This window comes from Rhamphochromis longiceps, linkage group LG15 (assembly GCF_057381845.1).
Source record: "Rhamphochromis longiceps isolate RC_006_pf linkage group LG15, R_longiceps_female_GT1.1, whole genome shotgun sequence".
Taxonomy (NCBI): Eukaryota; Metazoa; Chordata; class Actinopteri; order Cichliformes; family Cichlidae; genus Rhamphochromis; species Rhamphochromis longiceps.
The window spans coordinates 14,472,643-14,498,756 of NC_140571.1; the positions used below are offsets into that span (position 1 = coordinate 14,472,643).

The 26,114-nt window shown below is 41.8% G+C and overlaps 2 protein-coding genes across 4 annotated transcripts; both read right to left on the reverse strand.

Annotated features, from left to right (window-relative positions):
• Window positions 1-11,329: 11,329 nt before the first annotated feature.
• Window positions 11,330-16,613, reverse strand: slc30a1a (solute carrier family 30 member 1a). The gene is made up of 2 exons (XM_085382583.1): window positions 15,574-16,613; window positions 11,330-13,448 (listed from the first exon to the last, which is right to left on the reverse strand). Exons 1-2 carry the CDS (start codon window positions 16,145-16,147, stop codon window positions 12,556-12,558), a joined length of 1,467 nt encoding a protein of 488 aa, XP_085238709.1. The 5' UTR covers window positions 16,148-16,613; the 3' UTR covers window positions 11,330-12,555.
• Window positions 16,614-17,018: 405 nt separating this feature from the next.
• nek2 (NIMA-related kinase 2) lies at window positions 17,019-25,236 on the reverse strand. 3 transcript variants are annotated; one of them, XM_085382808.1, is made up of 10 exons: window positions 24,912-25,236; window positions 24,036-24,221; window positions 21,534-21,751; window positions 21,201-21,441; window positions 20,962-21,044; window positions 20,735-20,861; window positions 19,740-19,974; window positions 18,985-19,039; window positions 18,784-18,860; window positions 17,019-18,525 (listed from the first exon to the last, which is right to left on the reverse strand). In XM_085382808.1, the coding sequence occupies exons 2-10, from the start codon at window positions 24,183-24,185 to the stop codon at window positions 18,317-18,319; spliced, it is 1,395 nt and encodes a 464-aa protein (XP_085238934.1). In that variant the 5' UTR covers window positions 24,186-24,221; window positions 24,912-25,236; the 3' UTR covers window positions 17,019-18,316. The 3 variants fall into 3 exon arrangements, with proteins under 3 accessions (XP_085238934.1, XP_085238936.1, XP_085238935.1); XM_085382810.1 differs by lacking the exons at window positions 24,036-24,221; window positions 24,912-25,236 and adding an exon at window positions 23,183-23,793 and having other exon boundaries at window positions 17,021-18,525; XM_085382809.1 differs by lacking the exon at window positions 24,036-24,221 and having other exon boundaries at window positions 17,030-18,525; window positions 24,912-25,234.
• Between the last annotated feature and the right edge of the window lie 878 nt (window positions 25,237-26,114).

Genomic DNA, 26,114 nt, shown 5'->3' on the forward strand with positions numbered 1-26,114 from the left:
GCATCTCTGTGTCGCATCATTTGTTACCATTTCTTAGAATCTATGAAAAGTGTCAAGTTTTACAGGCATAAAACAAATATTTTTGTACAACAAGGTGATTCTCAGTGAGCTTTTGGACAGATATTTGGGATCTCCACATTATGTGCAGTGTCTCAAAATAAATAAATTAAAAAAATAAGAAACCTGGACAAGGAAAAAAATGGGAATCAGTCATGGATCGGCCTCCTCAGAGCAGAGTCAGATCATCTTGACAAAAATGGAACAAAAGGCAGCCGACATCCAAAGAAGAGAATTATTCCTGAAGACTGCTGAGAAAAAGACAAGACTGATTGTGTTGAAGGAGGTAATATCAAATTTTGACTTTCATTTCAAGCTCTTTCTGTTTTGTACCTTAATTACTTGAATTTTGGGTGCATGTTTGCGTGTTTCAATAAATCGTTCCCATTTTCTTAGCAAAATATAAATAATTGAGGGATGGCTCATGATTTTGCACAGTACTGTATATAAAAGATGGAAATACCTACAATGAAATCACCTGTAGGTTTGTGAAACTTGGCTTTGAAACCTTAATTTTAGTACTACGGCCACCGCCATGCTGTTTTGTTTTGTCTTTTGTTTTGTTCATGTGTCTGTGACATTACTGTCACAGACACATGAACCTGCTAACTAGTGCCAAGTAAGAAAAAATAAAATTTCACTTACTTAAACTTGAGGACTGATGTTTTAGGTGGTCTGTTAGGACAAGTAACCGCACAGGAAGCAACGCTTGTCAGGTAACTTTATTAAAAATACTACAAAGGTACAAACACAGCTTCTTGCCAGACCCACTGATACCTGTAAGTGCTAAACTACTTAAACCTGTATTGACTGACAAGACAGTACAAAGTTTAACATGGTAAAACATACACTAGACACCTATACATCACACATCACTTTTCCATCCAAATTCAATCAAAATAATCATGTTTCTTTCCTCATTTTTCTTTTCCTCATCATCTCTTTAGAGAAACATCTGGCTCCATTATCCTTTTTTTGCGCACCAGGGACTTGTAGACTGTCAAACTGCTGTTTGAATCTGTGACGTTAAAAAAAAAAAAGCTGTGCGTGAAAAGCACTAAAGTGGGCTGAAAAACAAAGTGTCAAAACATTTGGTTACAGCTGAGGGGAACCGCAGAGGTGTGGGTGTGCTGAAAGCGACACCTTTAACCATCTACATCTAGCTCTCAAAGCAGCTCTGTCAACAACATGTCCGAAAAAACACGAGCAAGACTAGTGATGAATTACTTTACAAAAACATGTTATGTAAAACAAATCCCAGCGTTCCCTGTTCACCGGTCTGCACTGAGATCGGCCTGCCAGCTTACAGTCGGCTAGTCAGCTTGGCATGGCTACCCTGAGGCGTGATTTGCTGGCTGTCACGGCCATATTGCAATGGCAGATGGGTAGAAATGTAATGAAACGAAAGAATAAAATCCTCCATGAAAACTGGAGTTCACCTTCTGTGCAGAATGATCTCTCTTAAGCCTGGGTGTTGACAAATTACTGGCTAATTGATTTAGTCTATATTCAAAGTCTAGGGGAAAGCATTTGTTTTCAGAAAAGCAATAGTGCACAATAAATGTATCTACATTTGATTGACAATAACATCCATAAATTAAATTGTTATTATATAGCTTTTACCCTTTGTCACTTTCCTCTGTTGTGGTTTATTTACTTTCACAACTGAGCGAACATTGTTGCACAAAATGTGGAAAATGAGAGGGAACATTTCTGTTACTATAACTACTACAATTCACTATAACTCTGATCAACGAATAATACCAGCTAATTCCAGCTTAGCACTGAAAAACACAAAGAACTTGTACCTGGTGCTTTGAATAAATACTGTTTCTAGTCTGAAAGTACTGATGGTTATTTTCTAAGCAGTCAAAGATACACTGCAGGTTTGTTGGAAATAATGTCTTTAGCATCAATGTTCAGTGAACTGACTTTGGTGTCTTTATTGTGCAGTCAAAAAGAAACAAGCTCCCTCAGGCTGGATGGAGAGCGCTGGTGAACTTCAGTTTTTAGGCCTCCTCAGGGATCTGTTGGGATCAGATTCAGACTCTGACTAGACTACTCCCAGATTTCCTGATAGAAAAACTTGTTCTAAACCTTCAGCCCAACCAAAGGTCCTCGGCACCTTTTGGCTAACTCCCCATTGGCTGTCAGGTACCTTTAGAAGTCAGACTGGTGGAGTATGTCACGTCCAATCAGTCACAGCAGACGGCTGCCCCTCCATCTGATAGAGGGTTCTTCCTGTTAAAATGGGAGATTTTCCTTCCCCCTGTCACCAAGTGCTTGCTTAAAGGAGGTCGGCTGATTGGTGGGATTTTTTTTCTAATATTGTAGGCTCTTTATCTCACAATATAAAGCACCTTGAGGTGACTGTTCTGATGTTACTCATAGAGACCACTGGGTCTGACCCCAGCCACACTGAGCTAGACTGTGGTTGGTTCTAATCTTCTTCTGTGTAACCAAATCCAATAAATTTGGTTATTACTGATTAAATGATTGAATAATTTAACAATAATTGGTTATCATTGCTCACAGCTAACCCAGCATACATGAAAATACCAACAAAGAGAACAACCCTTCAATACAAATTCGAGGGTAAAAGGGTGTACTCTGTTGTCATTGGTAGTTCAGCTTTTAATTTATCCTTACCATAAAAGTGTTCAAGTCCAGATCTGCAGTAACTTCTCCAAATGGAGGACACTGCAGTCGTTTTCCCTCCAGAATGCCTTTCATCATAAATAATTTAAAAGACTTAATGTCCTTCAAGAATAAATGAGATGTACAAGACTATAATATGCCGGAGCGCTGGTACATGGAGAGGTTTTTATCCATGTACCAGGTCTCATCTTTGATTGTTTTTCTGTGTTGCTGTCGAATATTGAGCAAAGTCAATTTTAAACTGGGTTTGAAATATAGCAAAATGTGGAATTCACTGAATCTGTGTGTGTGTGTGTGTGTGTGTGTGTGTGTGTGTGTGTGTGTGTGTGTGTGTGTGTGTGTGTGTGTGTGTGTGTGTGTGTGTGTGTGTGTGTAGGAGGGGAGCATATTAAAGCCTCTTCAGTCAGGGATAGTCCTTCCAGTCGTGAGCTTGCTGGTTCTCACACACGGTGATGATAGCTTGCGCGTGTGTCAGTCGGGGGAGGAGGGAGGTACGCAGTGTCCAACAGCAGCTCATACCTGTGTGTTTGTTTCCAAAGATAATGTTTGTGAATCATCACAAATCTGTGAGCTGGAGGCGGAGAACGTCAGGAGAAAAGGAAGCGCGGCTAAGATTGCGTAACAGCAAAAGTCTGTTTGCAGCTTCATCGTGACGTGCGACAAAATGCAGAGGAGTAAATGTTCTAGCCTGATTTAATTATCACCAAACAGTTACATGATTCAAAACAACTTTATTGATCAGTGACAGGCAAGCTGGGGAAACTAGCTGGTCATTGCTTCTGCAGTCATAGCTTGGGGCCTCCCCACTGAATAGGTCAGGTTTCTCTGACGTGACTGATTAACTCACATAAAAAGGAAGTGCCGGAGTGGAGGGGGGGTTACAAAGCAGCTTGCAGAGTCAAGCTGAAGCAATTTAAACAGCACAGCCCATATGAGATTTGCCAACAACACATGTAGAAGAGTGCTGAGCAGTCAGCTGATGTGGGCGGACACTGAGATCAGCTGATCTTGACTAGATTGCTGGCTGAGAATGACTTTCCATGTTCAGTTTATATGCCGTTTATAAATGGAAATAGCCTATTAATAACATTTTATTGTCTTTTATGTCACTGACTTTATGATATATTCAATACAATATAAAGGAGTTGACTTTCAATCAAATTAAATTAGTTTAGGTTAAAAAAAAATCCATGTAACCGTATTAAAGTTTGGATTTTGCTGTTGTTAATAGTGTGTATAGTCTATTAATTCTTTTTACAAAATCAAACTGGGACACGATTACATTTAATCTATCCATTCTTGCTCAGTTTTTGAGATTTTCTGGTCCTTGGGAACTTCACACTTAAAGCCTAGCTGAATAAAGCTGCATAATAGGTGACGGTTCATGAGGCTGACAACAGTTTAGTAAAAAGAGATGGTAATAAAACTAACACAAATATAGAAACAGAGAACCACCTTTATTAAAACACGACTGTAACTTCAATCAGGTCAACTTAGTGCAGTAGTAGGATAACAGGATTTTGCATTAAAATGATGGGATTATGATTTTAACTCAAATAAAAGTAGCTAATATTTAACTGTCCTGTGTCCTCAGATCTTATAGAGATGATAAGCTGTTGCAGTGTCCGCATGCTGAAATGCTGAGCAGCCGTTACATGAGTCTATGAGCATAAGACATTAAAAGAGGAATCTTCCCTTTATGCAGATTGCATGATAGAGGACGGGGAGAGTGAGTGTTTGCTCTCTTCTCTTCCTATCATGCTGTTTATCAGTGAGGAATTATTTAACGCTGGGTTGAACCCGATCAACTCTGCGATCAAAGTCTGAGAGGCTGGCCAGTGAGGCCGTACAGTGCGAGCGTCAGTGAAACATTAACCGAGTGTTTTCCCTACATCTTTCTTCAACAGCTGTGAGAACAATCCAAGATTCAATTTGCTACTTTCTCCACTTTCAGTTTTTCAATTGTTTCACAAGATCTGAAACTGGGTACACAATCCAAAATCGATAGAATAAAAACACAGTAAAAAAGTATAAATGCATCTGTGCTTTGATGAAACAGCATGTCTTGACCTTTTTTCTGTTGTCCACATCTCCACAACATCAGCATTTCAGCAGCGCTGATAAAACTTTTCAGTCTACGTGTCAGCACGATAAACTGGAGATAACTTCCACGAGAAATCGATTTTTGACCTTTGAATTTGCTGCTTGACCAAAAAGAAGAAAATCAAAGCACTCCTCTTGTTAGATTCTTTCTGCAGACTAATACAGTCACATGATTTTAAAACTATATCACCGCTGTTAACACACAGCTGCAACAGCTGTATTTCATATGTCCTATTTTCAGACATGAGGATACGGTTTCAATTTCGTCATTATAACTTCCTTGTCTCCTCCCTGTAGTTGTGACATTACTTTCAACCTGTGCACTGCACTGCAGGCATGCACTCCTGCTGTGGTGCAGACCTGTTTATGATGTTATACAACTGAGTGCTTTGTCCCTGTTTCTCACCTTTATATTAATGTCAGAGTCCATGCTTAACTTCTGATGTCACTGGGAAAAGACACACATAGAGGGATTCCTTCTTTTAGTAGTTAGCTGTCATTATGGTCTCATTATGTGTTTTATTCTACTTTTGCTTCAACTTTTTTAAAACGGGGAAGATTTGTTTTTAAATGCCACTAAAAATCTGCACTTTGTCTTACTTTGTTATTTGTGAAAGTGTCTTTCGTGAGGTTTAAATGAAGCGCAAGTTCCACTTTAGGTTGACAAGGAAAATGTTACCTCTTTTACACAAATGCCTCTTTTGATGAATGACTTAGCACTTCTCTAAGGAGAGGAAACAAGAAAAGAAGAAATGATTTTAAAAAGCTGAAAGCTATTTTAACTTTGATCAGTAAATATGTGTAGGTAAATATGATTACATCGTAATTTCAGATGTAATCAACAAAAATTCTGTTTAATTCAAGGGGTGTTAAACCCTTCATCACCCTTGTGTATCTCCTCTTTGTAATTTTTGGCTTTGCCTCTGTGGTGTCAAGATCCAGCAGTTCTTCGGCTTATCCCTCACAGTTGTTTGTCAGCAACATATCAGCTGATTTCATTAAACTTGTGTGATCTTTGTGTGTTGAAAACTCCTTTTATGCCCTGTTTATACCCCACACTTGTTCCTGGACCACTCTGAGTGGCTTGTTGCCGACAGAAGTTGTTTTTTTTTTTCTTTCTTCTTCATTAGAGTCATTTTCCACTCATTTGAGAGTTGCCCTGAAGGAGCAGAATATGCCTCTCGTGTCTCTTCGGTGCATGTTGACTGAGGACAGATATTTTCTAGAGCACAGATTTGCTGGCTGCAGGCGGTAACCTGACAGCACACAGCCACAGTTAGATTGTGGTGCCTTACTTTGAGGCCACAGGCGTGTAAATGGTTACATTGTAGATGTTATTTGTTGTCTTTTAACAGTATATTCCAATTTATATAATATTTATTCAATTTCTTTTTACCTTTTAATGGGAAATTGGACCATTGTGGTGGTTCCATTTTACTCACAAAGCTCAGTTTGGGGTTTTCTTCGTCTCAGGATCATCATCTGAGTAACATTCCTGCACTGCTAATCTCTCTAAGATGGACAGGCCCTTTGTGGCTACAGGCCTGCCATGTGATTAAAGAGAGAAGCGTGAGAGAGGACATTCTAGTGGTGAAATCCAGGGAGATTTCTAAGTGATTCCCTTGCTTTCACTGCCTGAGCAATAGGTTTGGATCTCATCTCATGTTCATTTTCTACCTGGGAGGTCTCTGACTCACTCTGATGAATCCCCGGAAGCGTGGGCACTGATGAACTGGTTTGTTCGGTATGCACTGCATTGCTTTCCTTTCCTTTCTTTGCTTTCGTTTTTTTTTAACATTGTATAGATAGAAATGTCAAAATCAGCAATTCAAATAAGGGCATAAACTTGTGCTATGCACAAGCACAGCTGGGAAATGGTCTCGGGTTCAGTTTAGTTTACATTATCTGAACCCACTGGTAGATTTGGTCTGCAGTTCATAAGTCATATATCATGTGTCCATTTTCAAACCTAATAAGCATAGATACAATATAATGCACATATTGTATAATTTGCACATAATTCACATTCAAAGAGTGAAGTAAAATTCATCTACAACAATATGAGAGGCAGAAAAATTATTTCAAGTTATTTATGCTAAAGGTGGCTGTACAAGCTGCTGAATCATGGTATGTAGTTTTTTTTCTCACCAGGCTGCACATACTCCTGCAGAGATTTTCTTTATCACAGAACTGTAAATCAATTTCTTTTTAAGTCATCATCTCATATTTACAGCCTAGCAACACACCCAAAACCACCCTGATCTGTCACATTTACTCAAAACAGACTCCCTCAGTAATCAAAGTTCTGCTTTTTTCACCAAAAATCTGGGTTTCAGTTCATAATATCTGAAAGGAACCCATGCCACAAGTGTGCTGTTACTCTGGCAGTCTGTTGTATCAGTCTGCTGAATGACTTGAACCAAAATAATGCATTGCTGCTGTTCGGGTTTCAGTTTAAAAACACCCCAAAGAGGCTCAAAACATCAGCAGGCCCGGAGGGGAATCGTTTCTGACCTGAGCTTGGACAACAGGTGGAGTCTCTGTGGTTTTGGCCTCCTGTCGAAGTCGCTTTCCCATTCTTCTGCTTACAAAGCATCAACTGCAGGACCTGACTGATGACTTGCTGGCTAATAGACATCCAGCCTTGAACAGGTGCTGCTGTAACCTGATGTTATTCAACTCACCTGTCACTGGTTTTACTGATACGGCTGACTGAGCAGGGTCATTTATCAGCTCAGCTGTATGTGCAGCAATAGTTTTAAAGTTAAAAATGTTTCCTAACATGAATTTATTTGCCCGATTTATTTGCCCACTGGCTTCTAATCACTACATTGTTTTGTTTTGTAGTGAACCACGGCTAACGGACCTAGAATAGTAAGATTTACTAGTGAAGAAGCCTCGAGGTTAACATTTAAACCTTTAACACTTTAGTCACCAAAATAATTTGGTAGCTGCAGGCCTAAGCTATACTTAAGTTATACTTAAGCCTCAAGCCTTAAATAATAGCTCCTTTCATTTTGATTAAAAAAAAAAAAGGACAGGACATTTATGTAGCAATAACCAGTCACTGGATAGAGCCAGGCTGCTTGTTTTCTTCCCTAGTTTCCTGCCGTTATGCTAAGCTAAATTAACCAACTGCTATGTGGGTTAATAACAACCAGCCTTCATTATTGAAATAAGTGCATTTAAAAATGCAGAAATGCTTCTTTTGCATCTTTAGATCCTGAGATTTTGTTTTTCATTTCTGACCCTTATAATTACTGTTTTTGAGAAACTATGACTGTATTGTTTTTTGTTGTAAACTTATTGTCCTTATATGGTGTCACAATTTAAATGGAAATTAGCAGAAAGATGCTTAGTTTTTATTTGAGATAATAACTCAGGCGAGAAATATATTTCTCCGTGGCTGAAACGAGCTTCCATAGAGTCACAACATTAACTGCTTGTGCTGGATTTAAGCTCTATGTTACATTGTTAGCTGCTATTCCAGTGTATATACTGATATTACTACACACATAGTAATAACCTTCCCTAAATTATTCCATAATTTACTCTGACATCTTAGTACTCTGCACCATTACACAAATGAATATCATATAGCATGTGTTGCTATTGTCTGTAAAGAAAAATCAATTGCTTCATCAGCTGATTGCAGTGACTTTGTGTCAGTGACCTCTGTGGGTGGCTGATATATATACTTTGCACTTTGCTTTCTAGTGTTAGGTGATAATATTTTGAGACAAACCTTTCTTTTAGTAAAAGGATTTTTGCATCACAGAACCAAAGTAGTAAACAGAATATTTCTTTAAATCCAGATGTTCTTATATTCTTAAGCAGCCTTAAGAAAAAAACATCACAACACAACAGCTTTAAACTGCTGTTAAATGAGCCTCTGTGTTTTTCACAGATTTCCGTTGCTTATCTCAGTGATACGGATGAGATGGAAACACACACAAGCCACAGAGTAGAGGATTGTTGTATTCAGGGGGCTGCAGGAGAACACCTGACTTAAACCCAAGAGTACATAATGAGAGACAACCACAGCACGAGCCCCTTTCTGTCCATGTGAAAGGATCCAGTGAGAGCCTCATGCTTGTTGCCCTTGGAATGCCCCTGGGTCTCTTACATAAGGCCTCTCGGGCCAGCGGCAGCCACATATTCAGTCAGCAGCCTCTCCAGACTTCCATAGAAACCCAGTTGCAGACGGAGGCCAGGATTCCCTGCTGCGAACCGTGGAGAAGAGTTGTGAAACACTGCAATTATGGACTTATGTAACTGCACAAGTCACTCAGAGAGATTTACGGCTAACCGTTATCACTGTTTAGGTAGTTGAGGTTTCTGGAGCTGGATAGAGGACATAAGCCACAAATATCCGCTTGGCCTTACAAGCTACATGAACGTGCACGGGTCTTTACACACAGCGGGCTTGTAAATGTCTCTTTCTGTGTTAATTTGACTTTAACTGATGGCTGTGACACAGAAAGATTTAGATTTCAAAGCACAAGTTTAGAAAATTCGTAATTGTTGCTTAAAACTCTTTTCTATATCCTCACTGAGATTCTTTTTGAGTGACAGCTTTTCACCTTTTTTTTCCCCTTAACCTCAGCAGCAAACCCACATGCACCACTTGTTTCACCTTGTGCTTCTTTGTGGGTGTTTTGTGCATTTGAAAGTTCTCACAAGTCTTTTTCTGTGGTCATTTCAGTCTTCTTTCGCAGGTTTGCTTCACTTCGTGCTTGTTTTCCGTTTGTGTTTGTTTGATTGACATGTTAAGTTAACTTGGAGCTGATCCAGGGTTACTGGACAATTTCCTGACTGAGGTAGGATTATCTAGGGCAGCAAAGGCACCCCTGGGCACTCCTTTGGTCCTTCTCTGCAGCAGGGAAAAGCTGAAAGGTGCTCTGGCTTTTGCCATTACCACCTTCCACCTTCTGTAATTTACTAACTTTTTAAAAAGTGGTGCTCTATGTAAAAATGCACATTTGAAAAGCTGGAGAAAGTAAGAATGAGCCTAACTCGGGTTCTTCAGCTTTAACGAACATGTTTTGCTTTAATTTCACAATAACACACTGGACAGGTACTTTAGGTATATATGTCAATACAGTGGCATGCAGAAGTTTGGATAATTTGCAAAATAGTTTAGGTTACTGTGAACAGCTAAGCAAACAGAGGATGGATTGATCTCCAGAAGGCAGAAAATTATAGATTTTTAACATTTTACGCAAGATTTGACCTCACAAATAATTTTTACTAAAGTCTCAGACCTTAATTTGCTTTTAGGTCTATGGCTTATTCGCAATAACTGGGAAAAGTTGTGAGTTTCATATTTTAAAGCTTTATACACTCTGATATTGCTCCTCTAAGGCGCTCCATAGCAGTCTGGAGATTAAAACAAGTGGTGCCCACTCAGGAGGAGAGAGCAAAGCATTTTCAGATAGTTGATCCTGAAGTCTGCAAAGAATTTAAGGTATACTGGAAATGCAGCTCAGGTGCGAAAGACAAGGAAAACTTTGACCTTTGGGAAGATTTATCAGAGTCTGGAGACGTTGTGCACAGACCTCCTGCGCCGTGAAACGTGCAAATATGACTCATTGGCGAGTCAGCAGATGAAACTCATCAGGCCAAATAAGCAAAGGTATGCTTGGGGAAAAAAAATGGATAAGGACTTTCATTAGAAGAATACTTGTTCAACTGTTAAGCATGGGGATGGCTTTGACAATGCTGTGCTGCAGCCAGTCCTGCAATCACTGGTGAAAAGAAGAGTGGATTGATTTAAATACCGGCAAACACTGGACAAAAAGATCTGAAGATGAAGAGCAGACTTCTGACAGTTTTCCAAGACCCTCACAGTCAACCAACAGAAAAAGTGACCATGCAGAGGGTAAACCTATTATTTACACATTTTAAAAATAAGTCCATTAACCATTATTTGCCTTTTGGAAATAAGGTAATTGTTTATTAACTAGTCACAGTAAGTCATGTTGACCAGCAGTGGACAAACTTTTGCATGCCACCATACAGTTCAAAAACACATCAGCTGATTCATCATATCTAAAATTTAAAAAAAAATAAACAAAACAAAAAAAAAAAAAACCCACCACACGCACGCGCACACACTTGTTTTCGATTTGCACATAGAGCTCAAGTCATAAAAGAGTAAAAGTGACCAAACATTACAAATGGAAAAAAAATACATATCCCAGAACACATTTCTATAATGCAAAATAAATCAAAGAGTGGAAATCCAAAACTCATCAACAGGTCAACTTCACACGGTATCTGTGCTGATGAGGGGAAAAGTCGAAACAAATTCAAAGGCCACTGTATGGACTTCAGTTCAGCAAACAACCAGCTCGGCTCAGCTGTCCACAGCAGAGGACACACAGAGCTATATGATGAGTCATTCCCCCACACACTTTCATGAGTAATATAGTAGGATACCAGCAGACGCTGGTAAGCAGCAACTAGAGCTCTTAGTGGAGCTGTTAAAAAGTCGAACACCAGGTCTCAGTTTGGTCATGCAGACAACACAGAAGGTCCTGGATATATAGATATTTAAAATTAAAAAAAAAAAAAAAAAAAAAAAAAAAAAAAACCTCCCTCAGCATGGATTGTGACAAGGTGCCGAACACATTCATGAGGGTTTTTAAAACCCAACAGGCCAACAGAAAGCTTTCCGGTACAAATTCAGACGGAGGTTTCACTAAATGGCGAACAGTGCTCGTTTCTTTGCAACTCTCTGGCTTGCGAGGCATCGAAATTTAAGAATAAACGTTTATTTAATTAATTAGGTGACTGTGCCACTGCGAGAAGTCCTGTTACACCGAGTCGACTATGCTTAGTGCCATATTGCAACAGTTTTCTTTAATTAAAAGGCAAGGTGAGAGAGGTGTTGGTACGGCTTTTGTATCCAGCTAACGACTGCAATTAAATCCGAGTCAAGGCCAGACGAAAACGTCTGAGAAACAAAATCATTATAAAAACATCACACCTGGAAAAAAAACTGAATTCAGCATAGATGGTCTGTCAAAAGATTTCAAGAAGAGAGAAAAGAGAAAAAATAAATGTTTATCATCCAAACTAAACATTACAAACAGCATCTACAGAGAATAGATCATTTCTAATAACTTAGGTACATAAATTATTATGCAATACAATACTATTCCATCTGGAGGCCAGAGGGTAAAGAAAATAGGTCTGCTTGAAGCCTACACAAAAAAACAGGAAGGTAGACTCTTTTCCAGCAGGTCCATAGGCTAAATAAATAACCTAGTGATGTGTGTGCTGTGTGTCCATTTGGAGGAGGGAATGTCCCTCTGATCCCTTCGGTCCACTGAGAAGCTTTGGCACAGAAACACCATGAGACGAGATGAGACATCACAACACGGTGCTAATGACGCTCATGCAGGCCTTGATCCAGTACTAGTGGAGATGAGGTCAGTGCAACCCAACATGCATCGCAACCATACCCTCATACTGCCAGAGCCACAGACAACAAGGGAGGGACTGAGTGGCGGAGGAGAGGCTTGGGGGGGTTGAACTAATGCTCAATGTATGAACATGGGAGGGAGTGAAAGGGGTTCAGGCGTGTAGATGGGCAATAATAGAAAATAAAAGGACCTATCGGGGGAAACGATTAAGCCACAAAAAGTACAGCTTCCTGCAAATGATGATGATGTTTTTGCTCAAAGTGGAGGTTTTCTTGCTTCTCCTCTGCTCTTCTCCACACCCTTCATCTCACAGAGATGACTCCACTTCTCTGGCAATCCTGACCTCAGCCTCAGACCCAGGGCACACCTGAACTACGACCCCCGCCGCCTCTGAAGTCTCACTGATCACCTCCAGGTTTGAAGCGACTGCAGCCTTCTTGTCAGAGCCAGTGTTCTGTTTGTCCGCAGCGCCGCAGCATAGCTTGGGAGCGCACTGAGTCCGACAGGAGAGCTCGCACAGGGAGTCTCGAGACTCTGAGCTGAACGTGACAAACTCGGGCTGGATGGTGGTGGCGTGGATGCCCTCGTTGTGGAAGAAGTCCTTGATGCGTTTGGCCACCTCCATGTAAGATGTGGGGTCGTGGCATTTGATGTGCGCCGTGGCGATGATGCGGCTTCCGGCCAGCTGCCAGATGTGCAGCTCGTGGATGGCCAGGACGCCGTCCAGGCTCAGCAGACGCTCGTTGAGCCGGTGCATGTTGATCTGCTTGGGCACGGTCTGCAGCAGGATGAGGGCCGACTCTTTGAGGAGAGGGTAGGTAGTGTACAGCAGGATGCTCACCATGATGATGCACAGCGTGGGATCAAGGTAAAGAACCCAGCAGGGGCCGGCGAACTTCATGGTCGGCACAGTTGGACCCACGTGCAGATCGACAACGGTGTTGTTGTCATGGTAATGGTCAGCGGAGTGGCTGTTGACGCACGGATTCACGCACTTCTCACCTTTGATGCAGGGCTGCCACACAAAGGTGAATATTACAGCGTTGACCACTACGATGACGGAGCCCAGGGCGTCGCCCAGCACATGCAGGAAGACCCCGCGCATGTTGAGCTGCGACGACGAGTCGTGGTCGGGATCCATCTCCTCATAGTGGGTGTTTCCATTCATCTGCACCTCTGTGCTGCCTTTACAGCTGATTTCTAAAGATTAAAAAGGGAAAACAGAGATTAGTTTGGAACAGTTAAATAATCAAATGGACTTTGACACACAGGTTTCACACAAATTATATAGACCAGGGTTTATCCTACATAAAGAAGCATGTGTTTCCCACACACCCTGAAAGAAGATTTTATCTGGGGCTAACAGGTTTGTTAGTATTTAATATACTAAACCATAATAACACAGTTTAGGTTATCAAATTGTAAGAAATTGCAAGGACTAAGGTAACACAGTCCCTTTGTCTAGACTGACTGTACCCCCCACCCCACCCCACGGGCCCATTCTGAGCATGGGGACTATGCACACTGAACGATTGTTAATCATATAGTTAAGATGGGGGGGGGGGGAATCATGTCACCTGACAACAGAATTCTGTGCATTGTCCTGTTGTTTTTGGTCATGTGATAAGAAAACATGTATTCAGTTTTGAATAAAATTAAACCCCACTTTCCAACACCGTCAAAAACTCCCAGTGAACCCTACTCGGTTTTGTTTTTCTCCTGGTAAAAACTCTGGATGCCATCAAATGGCAGCCAGCTGTTAAATACAATGCCATTATTAAGAGCGAAAGGGGAAAAGTTCATGTGAAACTACATACAATGTTGCAGATTTCACTGCTGAAGACTTCATCTTGTGACTGAATCTGTGCTATATAACTGCCCAAGGCCACACTCAGGAAAACAACATGCCAGATGACCAAAGAAAAAAACCTAAACGCAGCAAAATGCTGCTCAGTAATTCACATTAGGCAAATTCAGTTAGTAATGGCAGGCAACACACTCTAAGCTGGGGCAACGGCACCTGAGCAACGATGGCTCGCTTCCATCCCAGGGACCAAGCTGGTCTATTCATCAGTGGCTAATGGTGTGTCTGGGGCTGTCGACTCCACAGCTACACTGATGTATGGCCCAGTAACAGCAATCAGTGCATGGAGGGGCGGGGGATATAACCCCCATTTATTGAAACTGGCAGGGTCTAACAGTGCGGGGGGAAGAATAAATGAGTTTCTGTATGTTTAACCCTTCAGTTAGACTGACCAGCAGAAAGGGCCACGGAAGCTCTCCAGTGCTGCTGTGAAACTTTTTAACTGACATGCAGACACCAACATGAGGTTATCAGTACAATCAACTTGTCTGGTAAGAAGCGTTTAATGTAACAAAAATGTATGGTGGACAAGCTGATTGTCCAGCTGCTGCCCCACTTTGGCCTTTGACCGGTTTTTCTTCCACTCAATACCTTGTAGAAGCACAATTAAATTAAGAAGAAGCTAAAATAAAAGCTGCCTGTATGCAGATGAGTTTGTTTTGCTTCTGATTCCTTGCTGATAGCTGACAGCCAGGTGAGTGTAAAGGGGGGGCACCTACTTCACTGCATTTATTTTTAAGCTTTAGTTACTAATTATTTAGCAGATAAGGTAACTCACTAAGCCAGGGGTGCCCAATCCCGGTCCTCGAGAGCTACCGTCCTGCAGCTTTTAGATGCATCCTTGTTCCCACACACCCGAATCAAATGAATGGCTTGTTATCAGGCCTTTGCCAAACATGATGGCATGCTGAAGAGGTAATCAAACCATTTGATTCAGCTGTGTTGGAGTAGGGATGCATCTAAAAGCTGCAGGATAGTAGCTCTTGAGGACTGGGATTGGGCAGCCCTGCACTAAGCTCTTCAGGGGGTCAGGAGACTTTACAAGGATCCCACTATAAGTTTTAAATACTGGCCCAAGCTACAGTCAGTGTGGAAATTCAGGTAAAAACTTAAAATCGAGTTCAGTTTGACTCAGCTGTGTCAGTCAGAAACTTCTCGTTATCATTATTTAGAAGCCAGAGTGAAACCTGAGGCTTTACCCAGGAATGTCACCAACACGGAGACCATGTTTCCAAGGATAGAATAACCCAACAAATATGAGACGCCAAACACATATGTCAAGAAAAAACCCCAATACGGATTAGTCACTTGGGCAGTTCTCAGGGCAGGCTGATGCACTGTTACACAATCTGGAGTGCTAACAGTGAAGATAAAGACTGGCACATGTATCCAGATTAATGGTGAGATAGTGAGGGTGGACTGTCCATTTCAAAACTAAAGCACCAACAACTCATTGCTCACCATTTCTTGGTCTCCCATCGCCTGGGCTGTTGTGATTTCCCACCAAGTTGTTGGTCTCCTCTCCCGAAGACCCGTTTCCAGCCTTCGAGTTCTTGCTCGTTTTGCCCCGCTTATTCTTACTCCCATGAGAGTGCCCTCCGTGAGAGTGTCCGTGGCCTCCGCCCGCGTGGCCGTGGAACAAGCAGAGCCCCAGCAGGTTAACCAGAAGCCCCGCGGCACCGACCCCGGCCACCACCACTGGAGACTCGATCTCGTGGGGCTCGGTGAAACGCTCGACCGCCTCCAGGACGATGGTGAAGCACAGCGCCGTGAGAAAGACGGCATTGACCAGAGCCCCCATCACCTCCGCTCGGATCCAGCCGAAGGTGTTCTTGTTGGTCGCCTGGGTTTTTTCCGCGAACCGAACCGCCACTAGAGCCACGACGAGTGCGATGACATCCGACAGCATATGGAAGGAGTCCGACAGCATTGACAGGGACGAGGTCATCCGACTGACCACCACTTCCACGATGAAAAACCCAAAAGTCAATGATAGCATGCACAGCAGCCGGGCACGATTGGGTTCGCAAGCCATTTTTCCTTCCTCACAGTCGATTCAAGTTTAAGTTAGCGTTGAAGAAATCAGCAGGTTTGAGAAAGCCCAAGAAATCCCCACGACATCCGCTGGTTGGCTTTCCCGTTTAACTCCGGGCTACGTTAAGCTAGCTTGGCTCCCTGAGACAATACGATCGCTGGTAATATCATCCGCGTAAAACACTCTTATTCGGCGACGGCAGCAACACTCGGCTATATCTACACACCGAATCAATTGGCGATTAAAAAATGATTCAGCAACCGTATAAATACCAGAACCTTCCTCGCTCGTTTTGCCGACGAGCTCCGCTTTGCAGACGGCTGAAACTTTGCACCCGAGCCGGTAAACTTTCCACACGGAACACGGCACATAGCGGGACACGCCTACTACGATTTCCGTTGGTCGACGAGCTACAAGGAGGAACGTAATTGGTCACGTTCTGCAACTCTTGCAAGTAGGCGGCGCAAAGAAGCCAAACAACGGTGGTTGCTACGCACGCTAATGGCAATTGTAATATCGCGATGAGGTCCGTAACTGATTCGTAAATCTTGGCGTTTCAGCTGAAACCAGGTGACTGCGAAGAATCACAGAAACTGAGCCCTTATCAGTAAAAACACTTTTTTATACAATCAGTGGTCTTTACTCAGCTTTTAATCACGGAAAAATCCCTAAATAAATTTACTGATGTTCCAACTACACACTATAATTGCTTCCTTTATTTTATATTTTATTTTCCAAATGTCCGTATACTTACGCTGTAAAATGATTTAATTTTACATTAAGTTAAATACAAGTTGCCCCCCCCCCCTCCAAGAAAAAACCAACCAAACAAGCAAACACAAAAAAACTCAGTAATCAAGCCAGTAAGCTACCAGCTTCAATGGAAATAAAGACAGATGTAACAATAAATTACATCTAATCTGCTACTTACTCAAAGCAAAGGCTTGTTTGCAAATTGCATTTTAATATCTTTTCATTGAAAAGTGATGACCCCTTGTGGGAGCTAGTGTTATATAAAAACAATTCCATTACTATGAAAATGATCAGCCCAGCCTGTAACTTCTCTTTTTCATATACATCTATTGCTACGCTAGTGTGAAAAACCACAGGAGAAACTAGTTTTGGCCCAACTTAGACCCACTACAGTCTGTATACATGTGAAATATAGCATATTGCATAACAGCCCTGTGATAGACCCCAGGGCAGATTCTTTTTTTGTGGCCGGGCAAACAGATTTATCCCTGTTAAAGTAACATAGACAGCTGTAATGTCTCTAGGCAACAAACAAGAGAAGCACACATTTCCCCACAAACTGAGTGGAGTAAGAATTCCTCATTTATCAGTCATGTTTGCTTGTTGATATATCAAGTATACACATATTAGAGCAGGGGTGGGGAACTCCAGGCCTCAAGAGCTGGTGTCCTGCAGGTTTCTCACCCTGGGTCATCACACCTGAATCAAATGATTAATTCATTACCAGGCCTCTGGGGAACTTCGAGACATGTTAAGGAAGTAATTTGGCCACTTAAATCAGCTGTGTTGGATTAAGGACATATCTAACACCTACAGGACACCGGCCCTCGAGGCCTAGAGTTCAACACCTGTGATCTAGACCCTCTACACCACTTACTGTACAGGCAGCAGAACATCTTCTCTAACTGAAGGATTCAGCTCCACTGCCACCAGAACACTTCTCAGACCACATCCTCTTTCCTTCTATAATACAGCATATCTGTTTGGCAGATACTAAAATTATTACATCATTTCAACTGCTATATAAAAAAAAAACAAAAAAACCCCAAATGGTATAGAACAAGTATTTATCATCACATCATGCCTACTTTAATGTAGTAATGAATATAATCACTTTGTTTATTGACATCACAGGATCATGTCATTCCACATAGTCTCCCTTCTTCTAGAGATGTCTCTAAAGAAGGTCTACAGCCATAAATACAGCAAAAAACTATACACAGTACATTGATAATCGCATTAGCTGCCCAAGATAACACACTCACTCATCAGGCTACATAAAAATAAGACAGTAACACACACACACACACACACACACACACACATTCACTGCACTTCCACAGCTACACATGAACATTTTCATCCAGTTGTTATGACTCCAGGCCTTCAGAAGCTTTCATGGTCACACCTGTGCGATCAGCGCAGGCCGAGGATTTGCCTGCTCTTGAGCTGGCACATCTTCTCCATTTCACTCAGAGCTTGGCTCCGCTGGGCCGCTGCCTGCAGCCTCTTCAGCAGCACCAGCTCCTGGGACGGCGCGCTCTGCAGAGCATCGGGCCGCTGGTTCTCTTTGCTCTCGCCAGCAAAGTGGACCTTCTTCTTACCCGGAGAGAGGTTCTCCGCATCTAGACCAAAACAGTCACGTAAACTTGTTAACAAATCACAATCTCAACAGCTGTGATTCTGAGGTGTGTCGTGTGAGCTTTTAGAACTGCAACTTTTTAAAAATAATTTCTTTATTGTTGTATAAAAAAAAAAAAAAATACATTTGATCCAAAGTCATTCACATTGTCGACACATGCGTTAAAACACACGTTAAAAGTAAACTGCTCAGCTCTGGTCTTGGTTCAGTAAGTTCAGAAGTCTTTGCTGGATTCCCATACCTATGTCTTTGTCATAGATCGGTGTCGTGTCCCTGTGGTGCTGTAGGCGGCTGTAATTCTTCAGCAAACTCTCCGCTCTGAAGCGGTTGATTCAAAATAAAGGGAAAAAAATTAAAATCAGCTGGAAAGACTGCCAAAGAATGGTTAGAATGAAAAAAAATGAATTGCTTAAATCATTTCTATCTTAAAAGTTTTTTTTACCGCACGAGCTTCTCATTTGCAAGTCGTTCACGAACACACAGCTCCTGCTCTCTTCCTGTAATTAAAAGACAAAAATGGACAGTTTCAGTTTGGGAATTTATCCCTCACTTTTCAAGAAAGTACACCCTCTTTCAAGTCTAAACACCAGGACATCCCTCAGAGGGTCTTAAAAATCAGGTAATATTTAAAAGGTTTCATTATGTCTGCACATGTAAAATCTTAGAATGAAAAGAGGAGGCATTTTATTTTATCATAGCTGTGTGTGACTAACAATCTCTTATTTCCACATATTTCTGGACAGACACACACACACACACACACACACACACACACACACACACACACACACACACAGCTAGGAGCTGTAGGTGTAGAAGTAGGTCATCGTTTGGTTGCGACACCCCAAGCAACATGAACAAACCTGTTCCATCCACACAGGTTTCTTCAACTACACTTCCACCCTCTTAGCAAGATGTACCTAGTACTTTCTATGGTATTACTCAACTTTACTTATTGCTGCCAATGTGAAAACAAGTCCATAAACATGAGATAATACTGATGAGTCCTCTTTGCAGAAGAGGGTGTTCCTGTTAGAAGTAGCCTCTTCAAACTGATGTAAATCAAATATTTCTCTACTAAAAATACAATACACAGTTTTTCTAATTTCTCCCAAAATCTAGGCCAGACTACAGCAACACTGACAGACATATGCTTGAGGTATGTGCGGCTCAAAGCAGGGCTTAAAAAGGTCTTACTCTCCAGCTGCTCCTCACGTTCTTTCAGTGCTTGTTCTCGGTCCCGCAGCGCCTGCTCCTTCAGTCTGATCTCCGTGGCCGAGGCGTGCGCCGTCTCTGCCGGTTTGTGGAGAGGAACATCAGAATCAGCTGATCTCCTTTGGAGTCGCGACTGTGCCTTCCTCTGCTCCTCAGCAACCGCCTCGCTCAGCAGGCTGCTCTGGAGAATAGATTCTACAGAAGGTCTCAAATAGTCCTGCCAAGAGAAGGGGCCCATAAATGAAACATAAATAGCCTTTTTTGTTCCTGCCAATGTGGTGCTAGTGTCGCTGCCACTGCCAGTGGTTTCATTTTGAGAACTAGTTCCCATTTCCACAAGTTTGAGGTCCAGTTATTATGTAATGCTGCTAGCAGAGGCTAGGGTAATATCTGTTGGCACTTTAAGGGTGGAAATGCCCCGAACCCATTCCAGATCAGACGCCAGCATCACGTCGGTGCAAAACCTTAGACCGCATAAAAGATGGATGTAGCCACCATGACATCCCAATCCACATGTCAAGTGTCCTTGGACAAGATACTGAACAACAAATTGGCCCAGTTCAGGATCTACCGAAGAGTGAGCAAGCGTGAGAAAGTTAGAAAAAGCACCTAAAGGCACCGTATGAATGTGTGTGAGAATGGGTGAATGTGGGTGGTGGTAAAAAGTGCTTAGAGTGCTCATTTAACTAGAATTTACAAAATTAACTTCACGTTTTATTCAGTGACCTAAAACTAGCACTTGAGTCCATAAAGTCATGGGAAAGTAGTTACTGAGGGCCAGTTTGCCATGGAAGGCACTAAAACTAGAGCAGTTGCCCCCTGCAGGCTGTTAGAAAGAATGCAAGGTTTGAAGTATTTCTGCACAGACTTCCCCTCTTCCAGATGTGGACACGTGGTCCATCTTTTATACCATCTAAAACAATCAGATAGCTCAGGCACCATATCATGTAAATTTTAAAAATAAATTCAATTCCAACCTTTAAGTTGAGCATTTTGCCGAGCAGAGTGTTCAGCTCCTCAGAGTACCGGTACGGGATCCTTCTGAATTTGCCCTCTCTGATCTTTTCTGCCAGCTCTTTTTGGTTGTAAGCAGTAAAAGGAGGCCTGGAGAGGAAAAAGAAAAATGCAGGAAAAACTGCAAGATCTGCTGCCTAACAGTTTGCAGTGGGGAAATCAGCTAAAGTGGAACAGCTGGAAAACTTACGATAAGGCACAGAGTTCGTAGAGCAGACATCCCAGAGACCAAATATCAGACTTCTCGTTGTATGACATCCGGTTTATTTGTTCCTGACAGAAAAAAAAAAGATTATATTTGTCCCCATTTTTTTTTAATCATGAAGTAAAACAAAGATTAACAAACAAGAATAAAATCAAAAGTTCAGGCAAGGAAAGTTGTAAGCTCAGATTAAACACTTCAAACTCCAGCAGCATGAAGCCACTCACTGGAGACATGTAGTACGGCGTCCCGACAAACGTCTTTGCAAAGCTGGTGTCATGGTTCAGGATCCTCGCCAGGCCAAAGTCGCCCAGTTTGACATTCTGCTTGATGTCGAGGAAGATGTTGGCTGGTTTCAGGTCCCGATGAAGGACTGTGGCCCTGCTGTCACTCCGCCTGTGACACTCCTTCAGGGCCAACGTGAGCTGGGCCATGACTCGCAGGATGAACTGCTCCTCCAAATAGCGCCTGTCAAGGTAAAAAAAACACATGCATACACCGATGAAGGGAAAGGATTCACCAGCATGCAACAGTCAGTATCATTTAGCATTCAACCCCACCTCTCCTTGATGCAGCGGCTGATGAGACTGGACAGGTCGCCGCCTTCGCAGTACTCCATGACAATGTACAGAGTGGTGTTTGTCCGGTCTATGATGCGGTCGTAGTACCTCACTATATTTGGGTGTTTGAGCTCCCTCAGCAGGTTCACCTCTGACACCAGCATCTGCTTCTCACCCTCTGCCATGGTGCCATAATCCAGCTCCTTCCACACCAGGATCTACGATACAAACCAGCTTTGAATTAACCAGAATTACAGAGATAAAAGTCAAAGAACCGTGGTTATCTGAATCAGAGATCAGAGAATGTCTTTCCATAAAGGCCAGTGTCGTAAGAAGACAAGTGGAAGCTATGGAAAAGTAAAGCTAACTCGGGCAACTTGTCTTTATTCTAGAACACGGGTGGGGGAACGCTAGGCCTCAAGGGCTGGTGTCCTGCAGGTTTTAGATGTGTCCTTGATCCAACACAGCTGATTCAAATGGCTAAATGACCTCATCAACATGTCTCCAAGTTCTCCAGAGGCCTGGTAATGAACTAATCATTTGATTCAGGTGTGTTGATCCAGGGTGATATCTAAAACCTGCAGAACACCAGCCCTTGAGGCTTGAGTTCCCAACTCCTGCCCTAGAAGAATAGAATAGAATTCAACTTTATTGTCATTGCACATGCACAGGGCAACGAAATGCAGTTTGCATCCATCCAGAAGTGCTTTAGTGATATAGATATATTACAATATATATTAGCAATAATATAGATGTGAGTATATTACAGAAATGGGTCTATTATGGTATGTTATAATGTACACGGTATGAAGTATGTTGTGAATATTGTATAACTATAAGTATGTACAGGCTGTAGTGAGTACAAGCTATGTACAGGCTATGAACAGGATATAAATATGAAAAACTATACAGAATATGAAATAAATAACTTTACAGAAATCTGAGATATACAGCTATACAGAAATGGGAACTATGCAAGTTGTAAACAGTTGTAGGATTAAAGATTATCGAATGTACAGAATGATTATTTACACAGAGCTATACAGTAGTGCAGTTAAGATAAGTGAGGGTGTAGATAGTTTCTAGAGAGGCTATATAAAGTGCTAGTGGTTGTGAGTGGTGGTTCAGTCCATGTTATTATTGTGTGTTTGAGGGTACAGTTGTCCATTGTGGGTAGGGATGGGTATCGTTTAGGTTTTATCCGATACCGGTGCCAAATCGGTACTTTTGAAACGGTGCCGGTGCTTAAACGGTGCTCGAACCGGTGCTTAAAGAATGGAGAACACAAACTTTGTCCAAAAACCTCTCATGTTCAGCTGTTTGTTTGTTTTTTGTAAAAAGATAGCAATGTTAGCCTTTTCTGCAGCTATGGGGCATATATGGTATCACTCTTGGCTGGAAGCAGTGCTTAAACAATGGAAAAAAAACACAAACTTTGTCCAAAAACCTCTCATGTTCAGCTGTTTCCCACTTTTTCTTTGGTCATTTTAGCCTTTTTGTCCAGGGTGAAGGGAGTATCTGCCATCAAACAAGAGGACAGCCGCATGTAGCTATGATGATGTTTGCTAGTTCACCTTACATGCATTAATGTAATAACGTGGTTAGCCTACTCAACGTAAATTACACTCGAACAACATTAAGCGACTCACGCAGAGAAGAACGGCTGCTGCTGCCATCATCATCCTCATCATTTCTGCTACACTGGCAGGGCTAGGGGCCAGGACTCTCCTCTTCGTGTTTTTGGGGGATGTTGCTCCGGGTCCGATAACTGGCAACCCACCCAACGTGCACAGTGTGAGGTCTTGCAGTAAGCTATCAAATACGGCGCATTTCTCGGCTTTTAAAAAAAACGCTATGCGTCGCCAGGTGTTTCATCGGATTCGAGGTGTTACCTCCTTTGACAATATCACAGTATCAGCTTAAAGCACTTGTTGCTGCTGAGTTTGCATATTTTGCTGTGAAGTACAGCCAGACTTTTGACCGCTTCGCCTTGGGCATTTTTAATCTGTAGCTCTGCTCTAACTGAACGTACGTACCTGGCCCCGCCTACTATCCTGGGAAACGTAAAATGATTGGCTAGAAGTGTATCACAGCTCAGGAAAAAAAAGCACCGAAATAAAGCACCGAAATGTGCGCTGCTTTTCGGTCTGGTTACTACCGTTTATGTCAGAACCGGTGCCATCATGGCACCGGACACCGGTACCCATCCCTAATTGTGGGTGTGTGTATGTTCAGTCCATGAGTTTAATGTGGGTCAGATGTCAGGAGGCAGAGAAGGATAAACTGCATACAATGTCTTAATGTACAATCAAATGTATTATGTTATGAATTGAGTTATGAAATGCTCCTTAAAATAGGGACGGCATTTAAACACGTCACTGTTGCCAATGGCTATAAAACCAGAAAAACAGGCTTTACTGTCAGACACAAACGTAAATAATAACTGATTACAGCACAGCAGGAAGAGTATTAGGTAAATACAGGAATTTACACAATACAGACCTTAAAAAGGGCCTCTGGGGGGGTGACTATATAGCAAGGCCAATCACAATCAAGGATTTCGGCACCAGTATACTCTTGTGGGATATTGATCTGGGCCCTGTGCTCACTGTCTGAGAAGCCTTGGAGAACTTGTGCTGTCTGTAACATCATTCAGCATGACCAGTGTGGTGCTGGGTGAGTAAGGGTCTGTGGAGGTATATCCATGAAGGGACTGCCATTAGGTATTGGGATGAAATCCTGGGTTCCTCCTGCCATTCAAACTACTGGGTACATTTTGGCAAAATCTACACATTATTTTTTACTTTGAGTTTCAGGGTCTTTAAATTAAGCCCTCCAAAGGTAAATCATTTAATAATTTTCACTTTTGTCAAGGGATCTGGCATCATTTTATTGCTAATGCATTACCCAGTCTATATGAGTGTAAATATCCAACATGTTTATCTCCCCATTGAGAGCTGATGTATTTTCAAAGTAACCCTTGACCCAAAGAAAGGAATTTCCTTCATTGGAATAATTAAGTTACCAACAACAACAAACGTTTAAAAAAAAAAAAAAAAGATGAAGTCAGTAAAATAAAATAGTAAAACATAAATATCTAATATCAATATAAAAATTAACATAAAATATTAAGTCATTAATAACTGACCTTTTTAATCTAACGCTGCTCATTTTTAAGGTCCACATTATAAGCTAACAGCTTACATTTTCAAAATTTCTGTAACGCTACAGGCAGGTAGCTACTTGTTAGCGGTTTGAAATAAAGTTTATTGAGGTGGGGGGAGGAAAAAAAACATGACTGCGACAATATTGCCTCGCGGACTCACGGACAGCAGGTGAGTTTAACCCACAGGTATGCGGGAAGTGTGTTTTACTCACCTTTCTGTCAGCTTTTCTCTTTATTTTCTGGCACCTTCCATATGAACCGGAGCCTATAGTGTGCAGCACCTCGTAGTCCTCCACCCGGGACGGCATGCTGATTTGTAACCGATTCTAACGTTCAAAACTTACCGGACTGGCGTCACCGTCAGCTAACGGCAACGTAAATATAAACCGGAAGTAGTGTCCTTCAACACAGGCTCTCAGTTTAATCCTAAACCGCCTTTTATGTCTATGTATATGTTTAAATGGTCATTTCCTTATATTTCTTTCCTCTATCGTGTACTCGTGTGTTAACTACCAAAACAGGAAGTGATTACTCTCTGTTTAAATTGGTGCCGAAATCCTTGATTGTGATTGGCCTTGCTCGCGCAGCTGATTGGCAGCCGATTGGTCAGCGCAGAGACGCAACTTGTGAGGTTGCTAAGCGCCGGAGTACCGCGAGAGTTGAGCGGGTAGACGACGCACAGGAGTTGTGCTCCACGAGGTGGCGCCAGAATCGCATGGTCCGGGTGAGCGCAACTGCGGGTTTGGGAGCCGGCATCTGCGCAGCGTGAAGGTAAACGGGGTCAGGAAATTCATTTATTCAGGAAAATTGAATTTTACGATGGTTGTATTTTTTTTTTATACAAAAGACGGAACTGGGATTTGCCATTGATTTTGAAATGTATTTCTCTCTGAAGTGGAAGGAGATAGTATGCACAGTTTTTTTTTTGTGTATATTGAAAAGAAGAATGCGGTTTTAGTAACGTGTGGCCCGACATATGAATGACACCTCAGCAGCACTGCCGGTTTTGAGCTCCCAATAAGATTACATTTCTCTTTCACAACCCAGCTTTATTAGAATTCATATATATAATACAATTGTAATTATAGGGAGAAAGATAAAACCCTTTTATACTGTTTTGCAGAGATATAGGGGGATCTAAAAATTGTCTTTTTTTTTTAAAAAAGACACATAATAACAAAATGTAGTATTTCTTTAACTTTTTCTGCAGAATATTTATTGAAAATCATTGGAGAATTAATATATTTACTGGCAGTTTTTAGTGTTTATGTAATTCTGTTAGGTTAGTATGACATTGATTCTTTTATTTTCTACATGTAAGGTATGCACAATTTAAAATATGTAAAGACAAAAAATTTTTACTTGCTTGACAAAAGCTTCTGTTTACCTCTTGGGCTTGTCTTTTGTACTGGGGG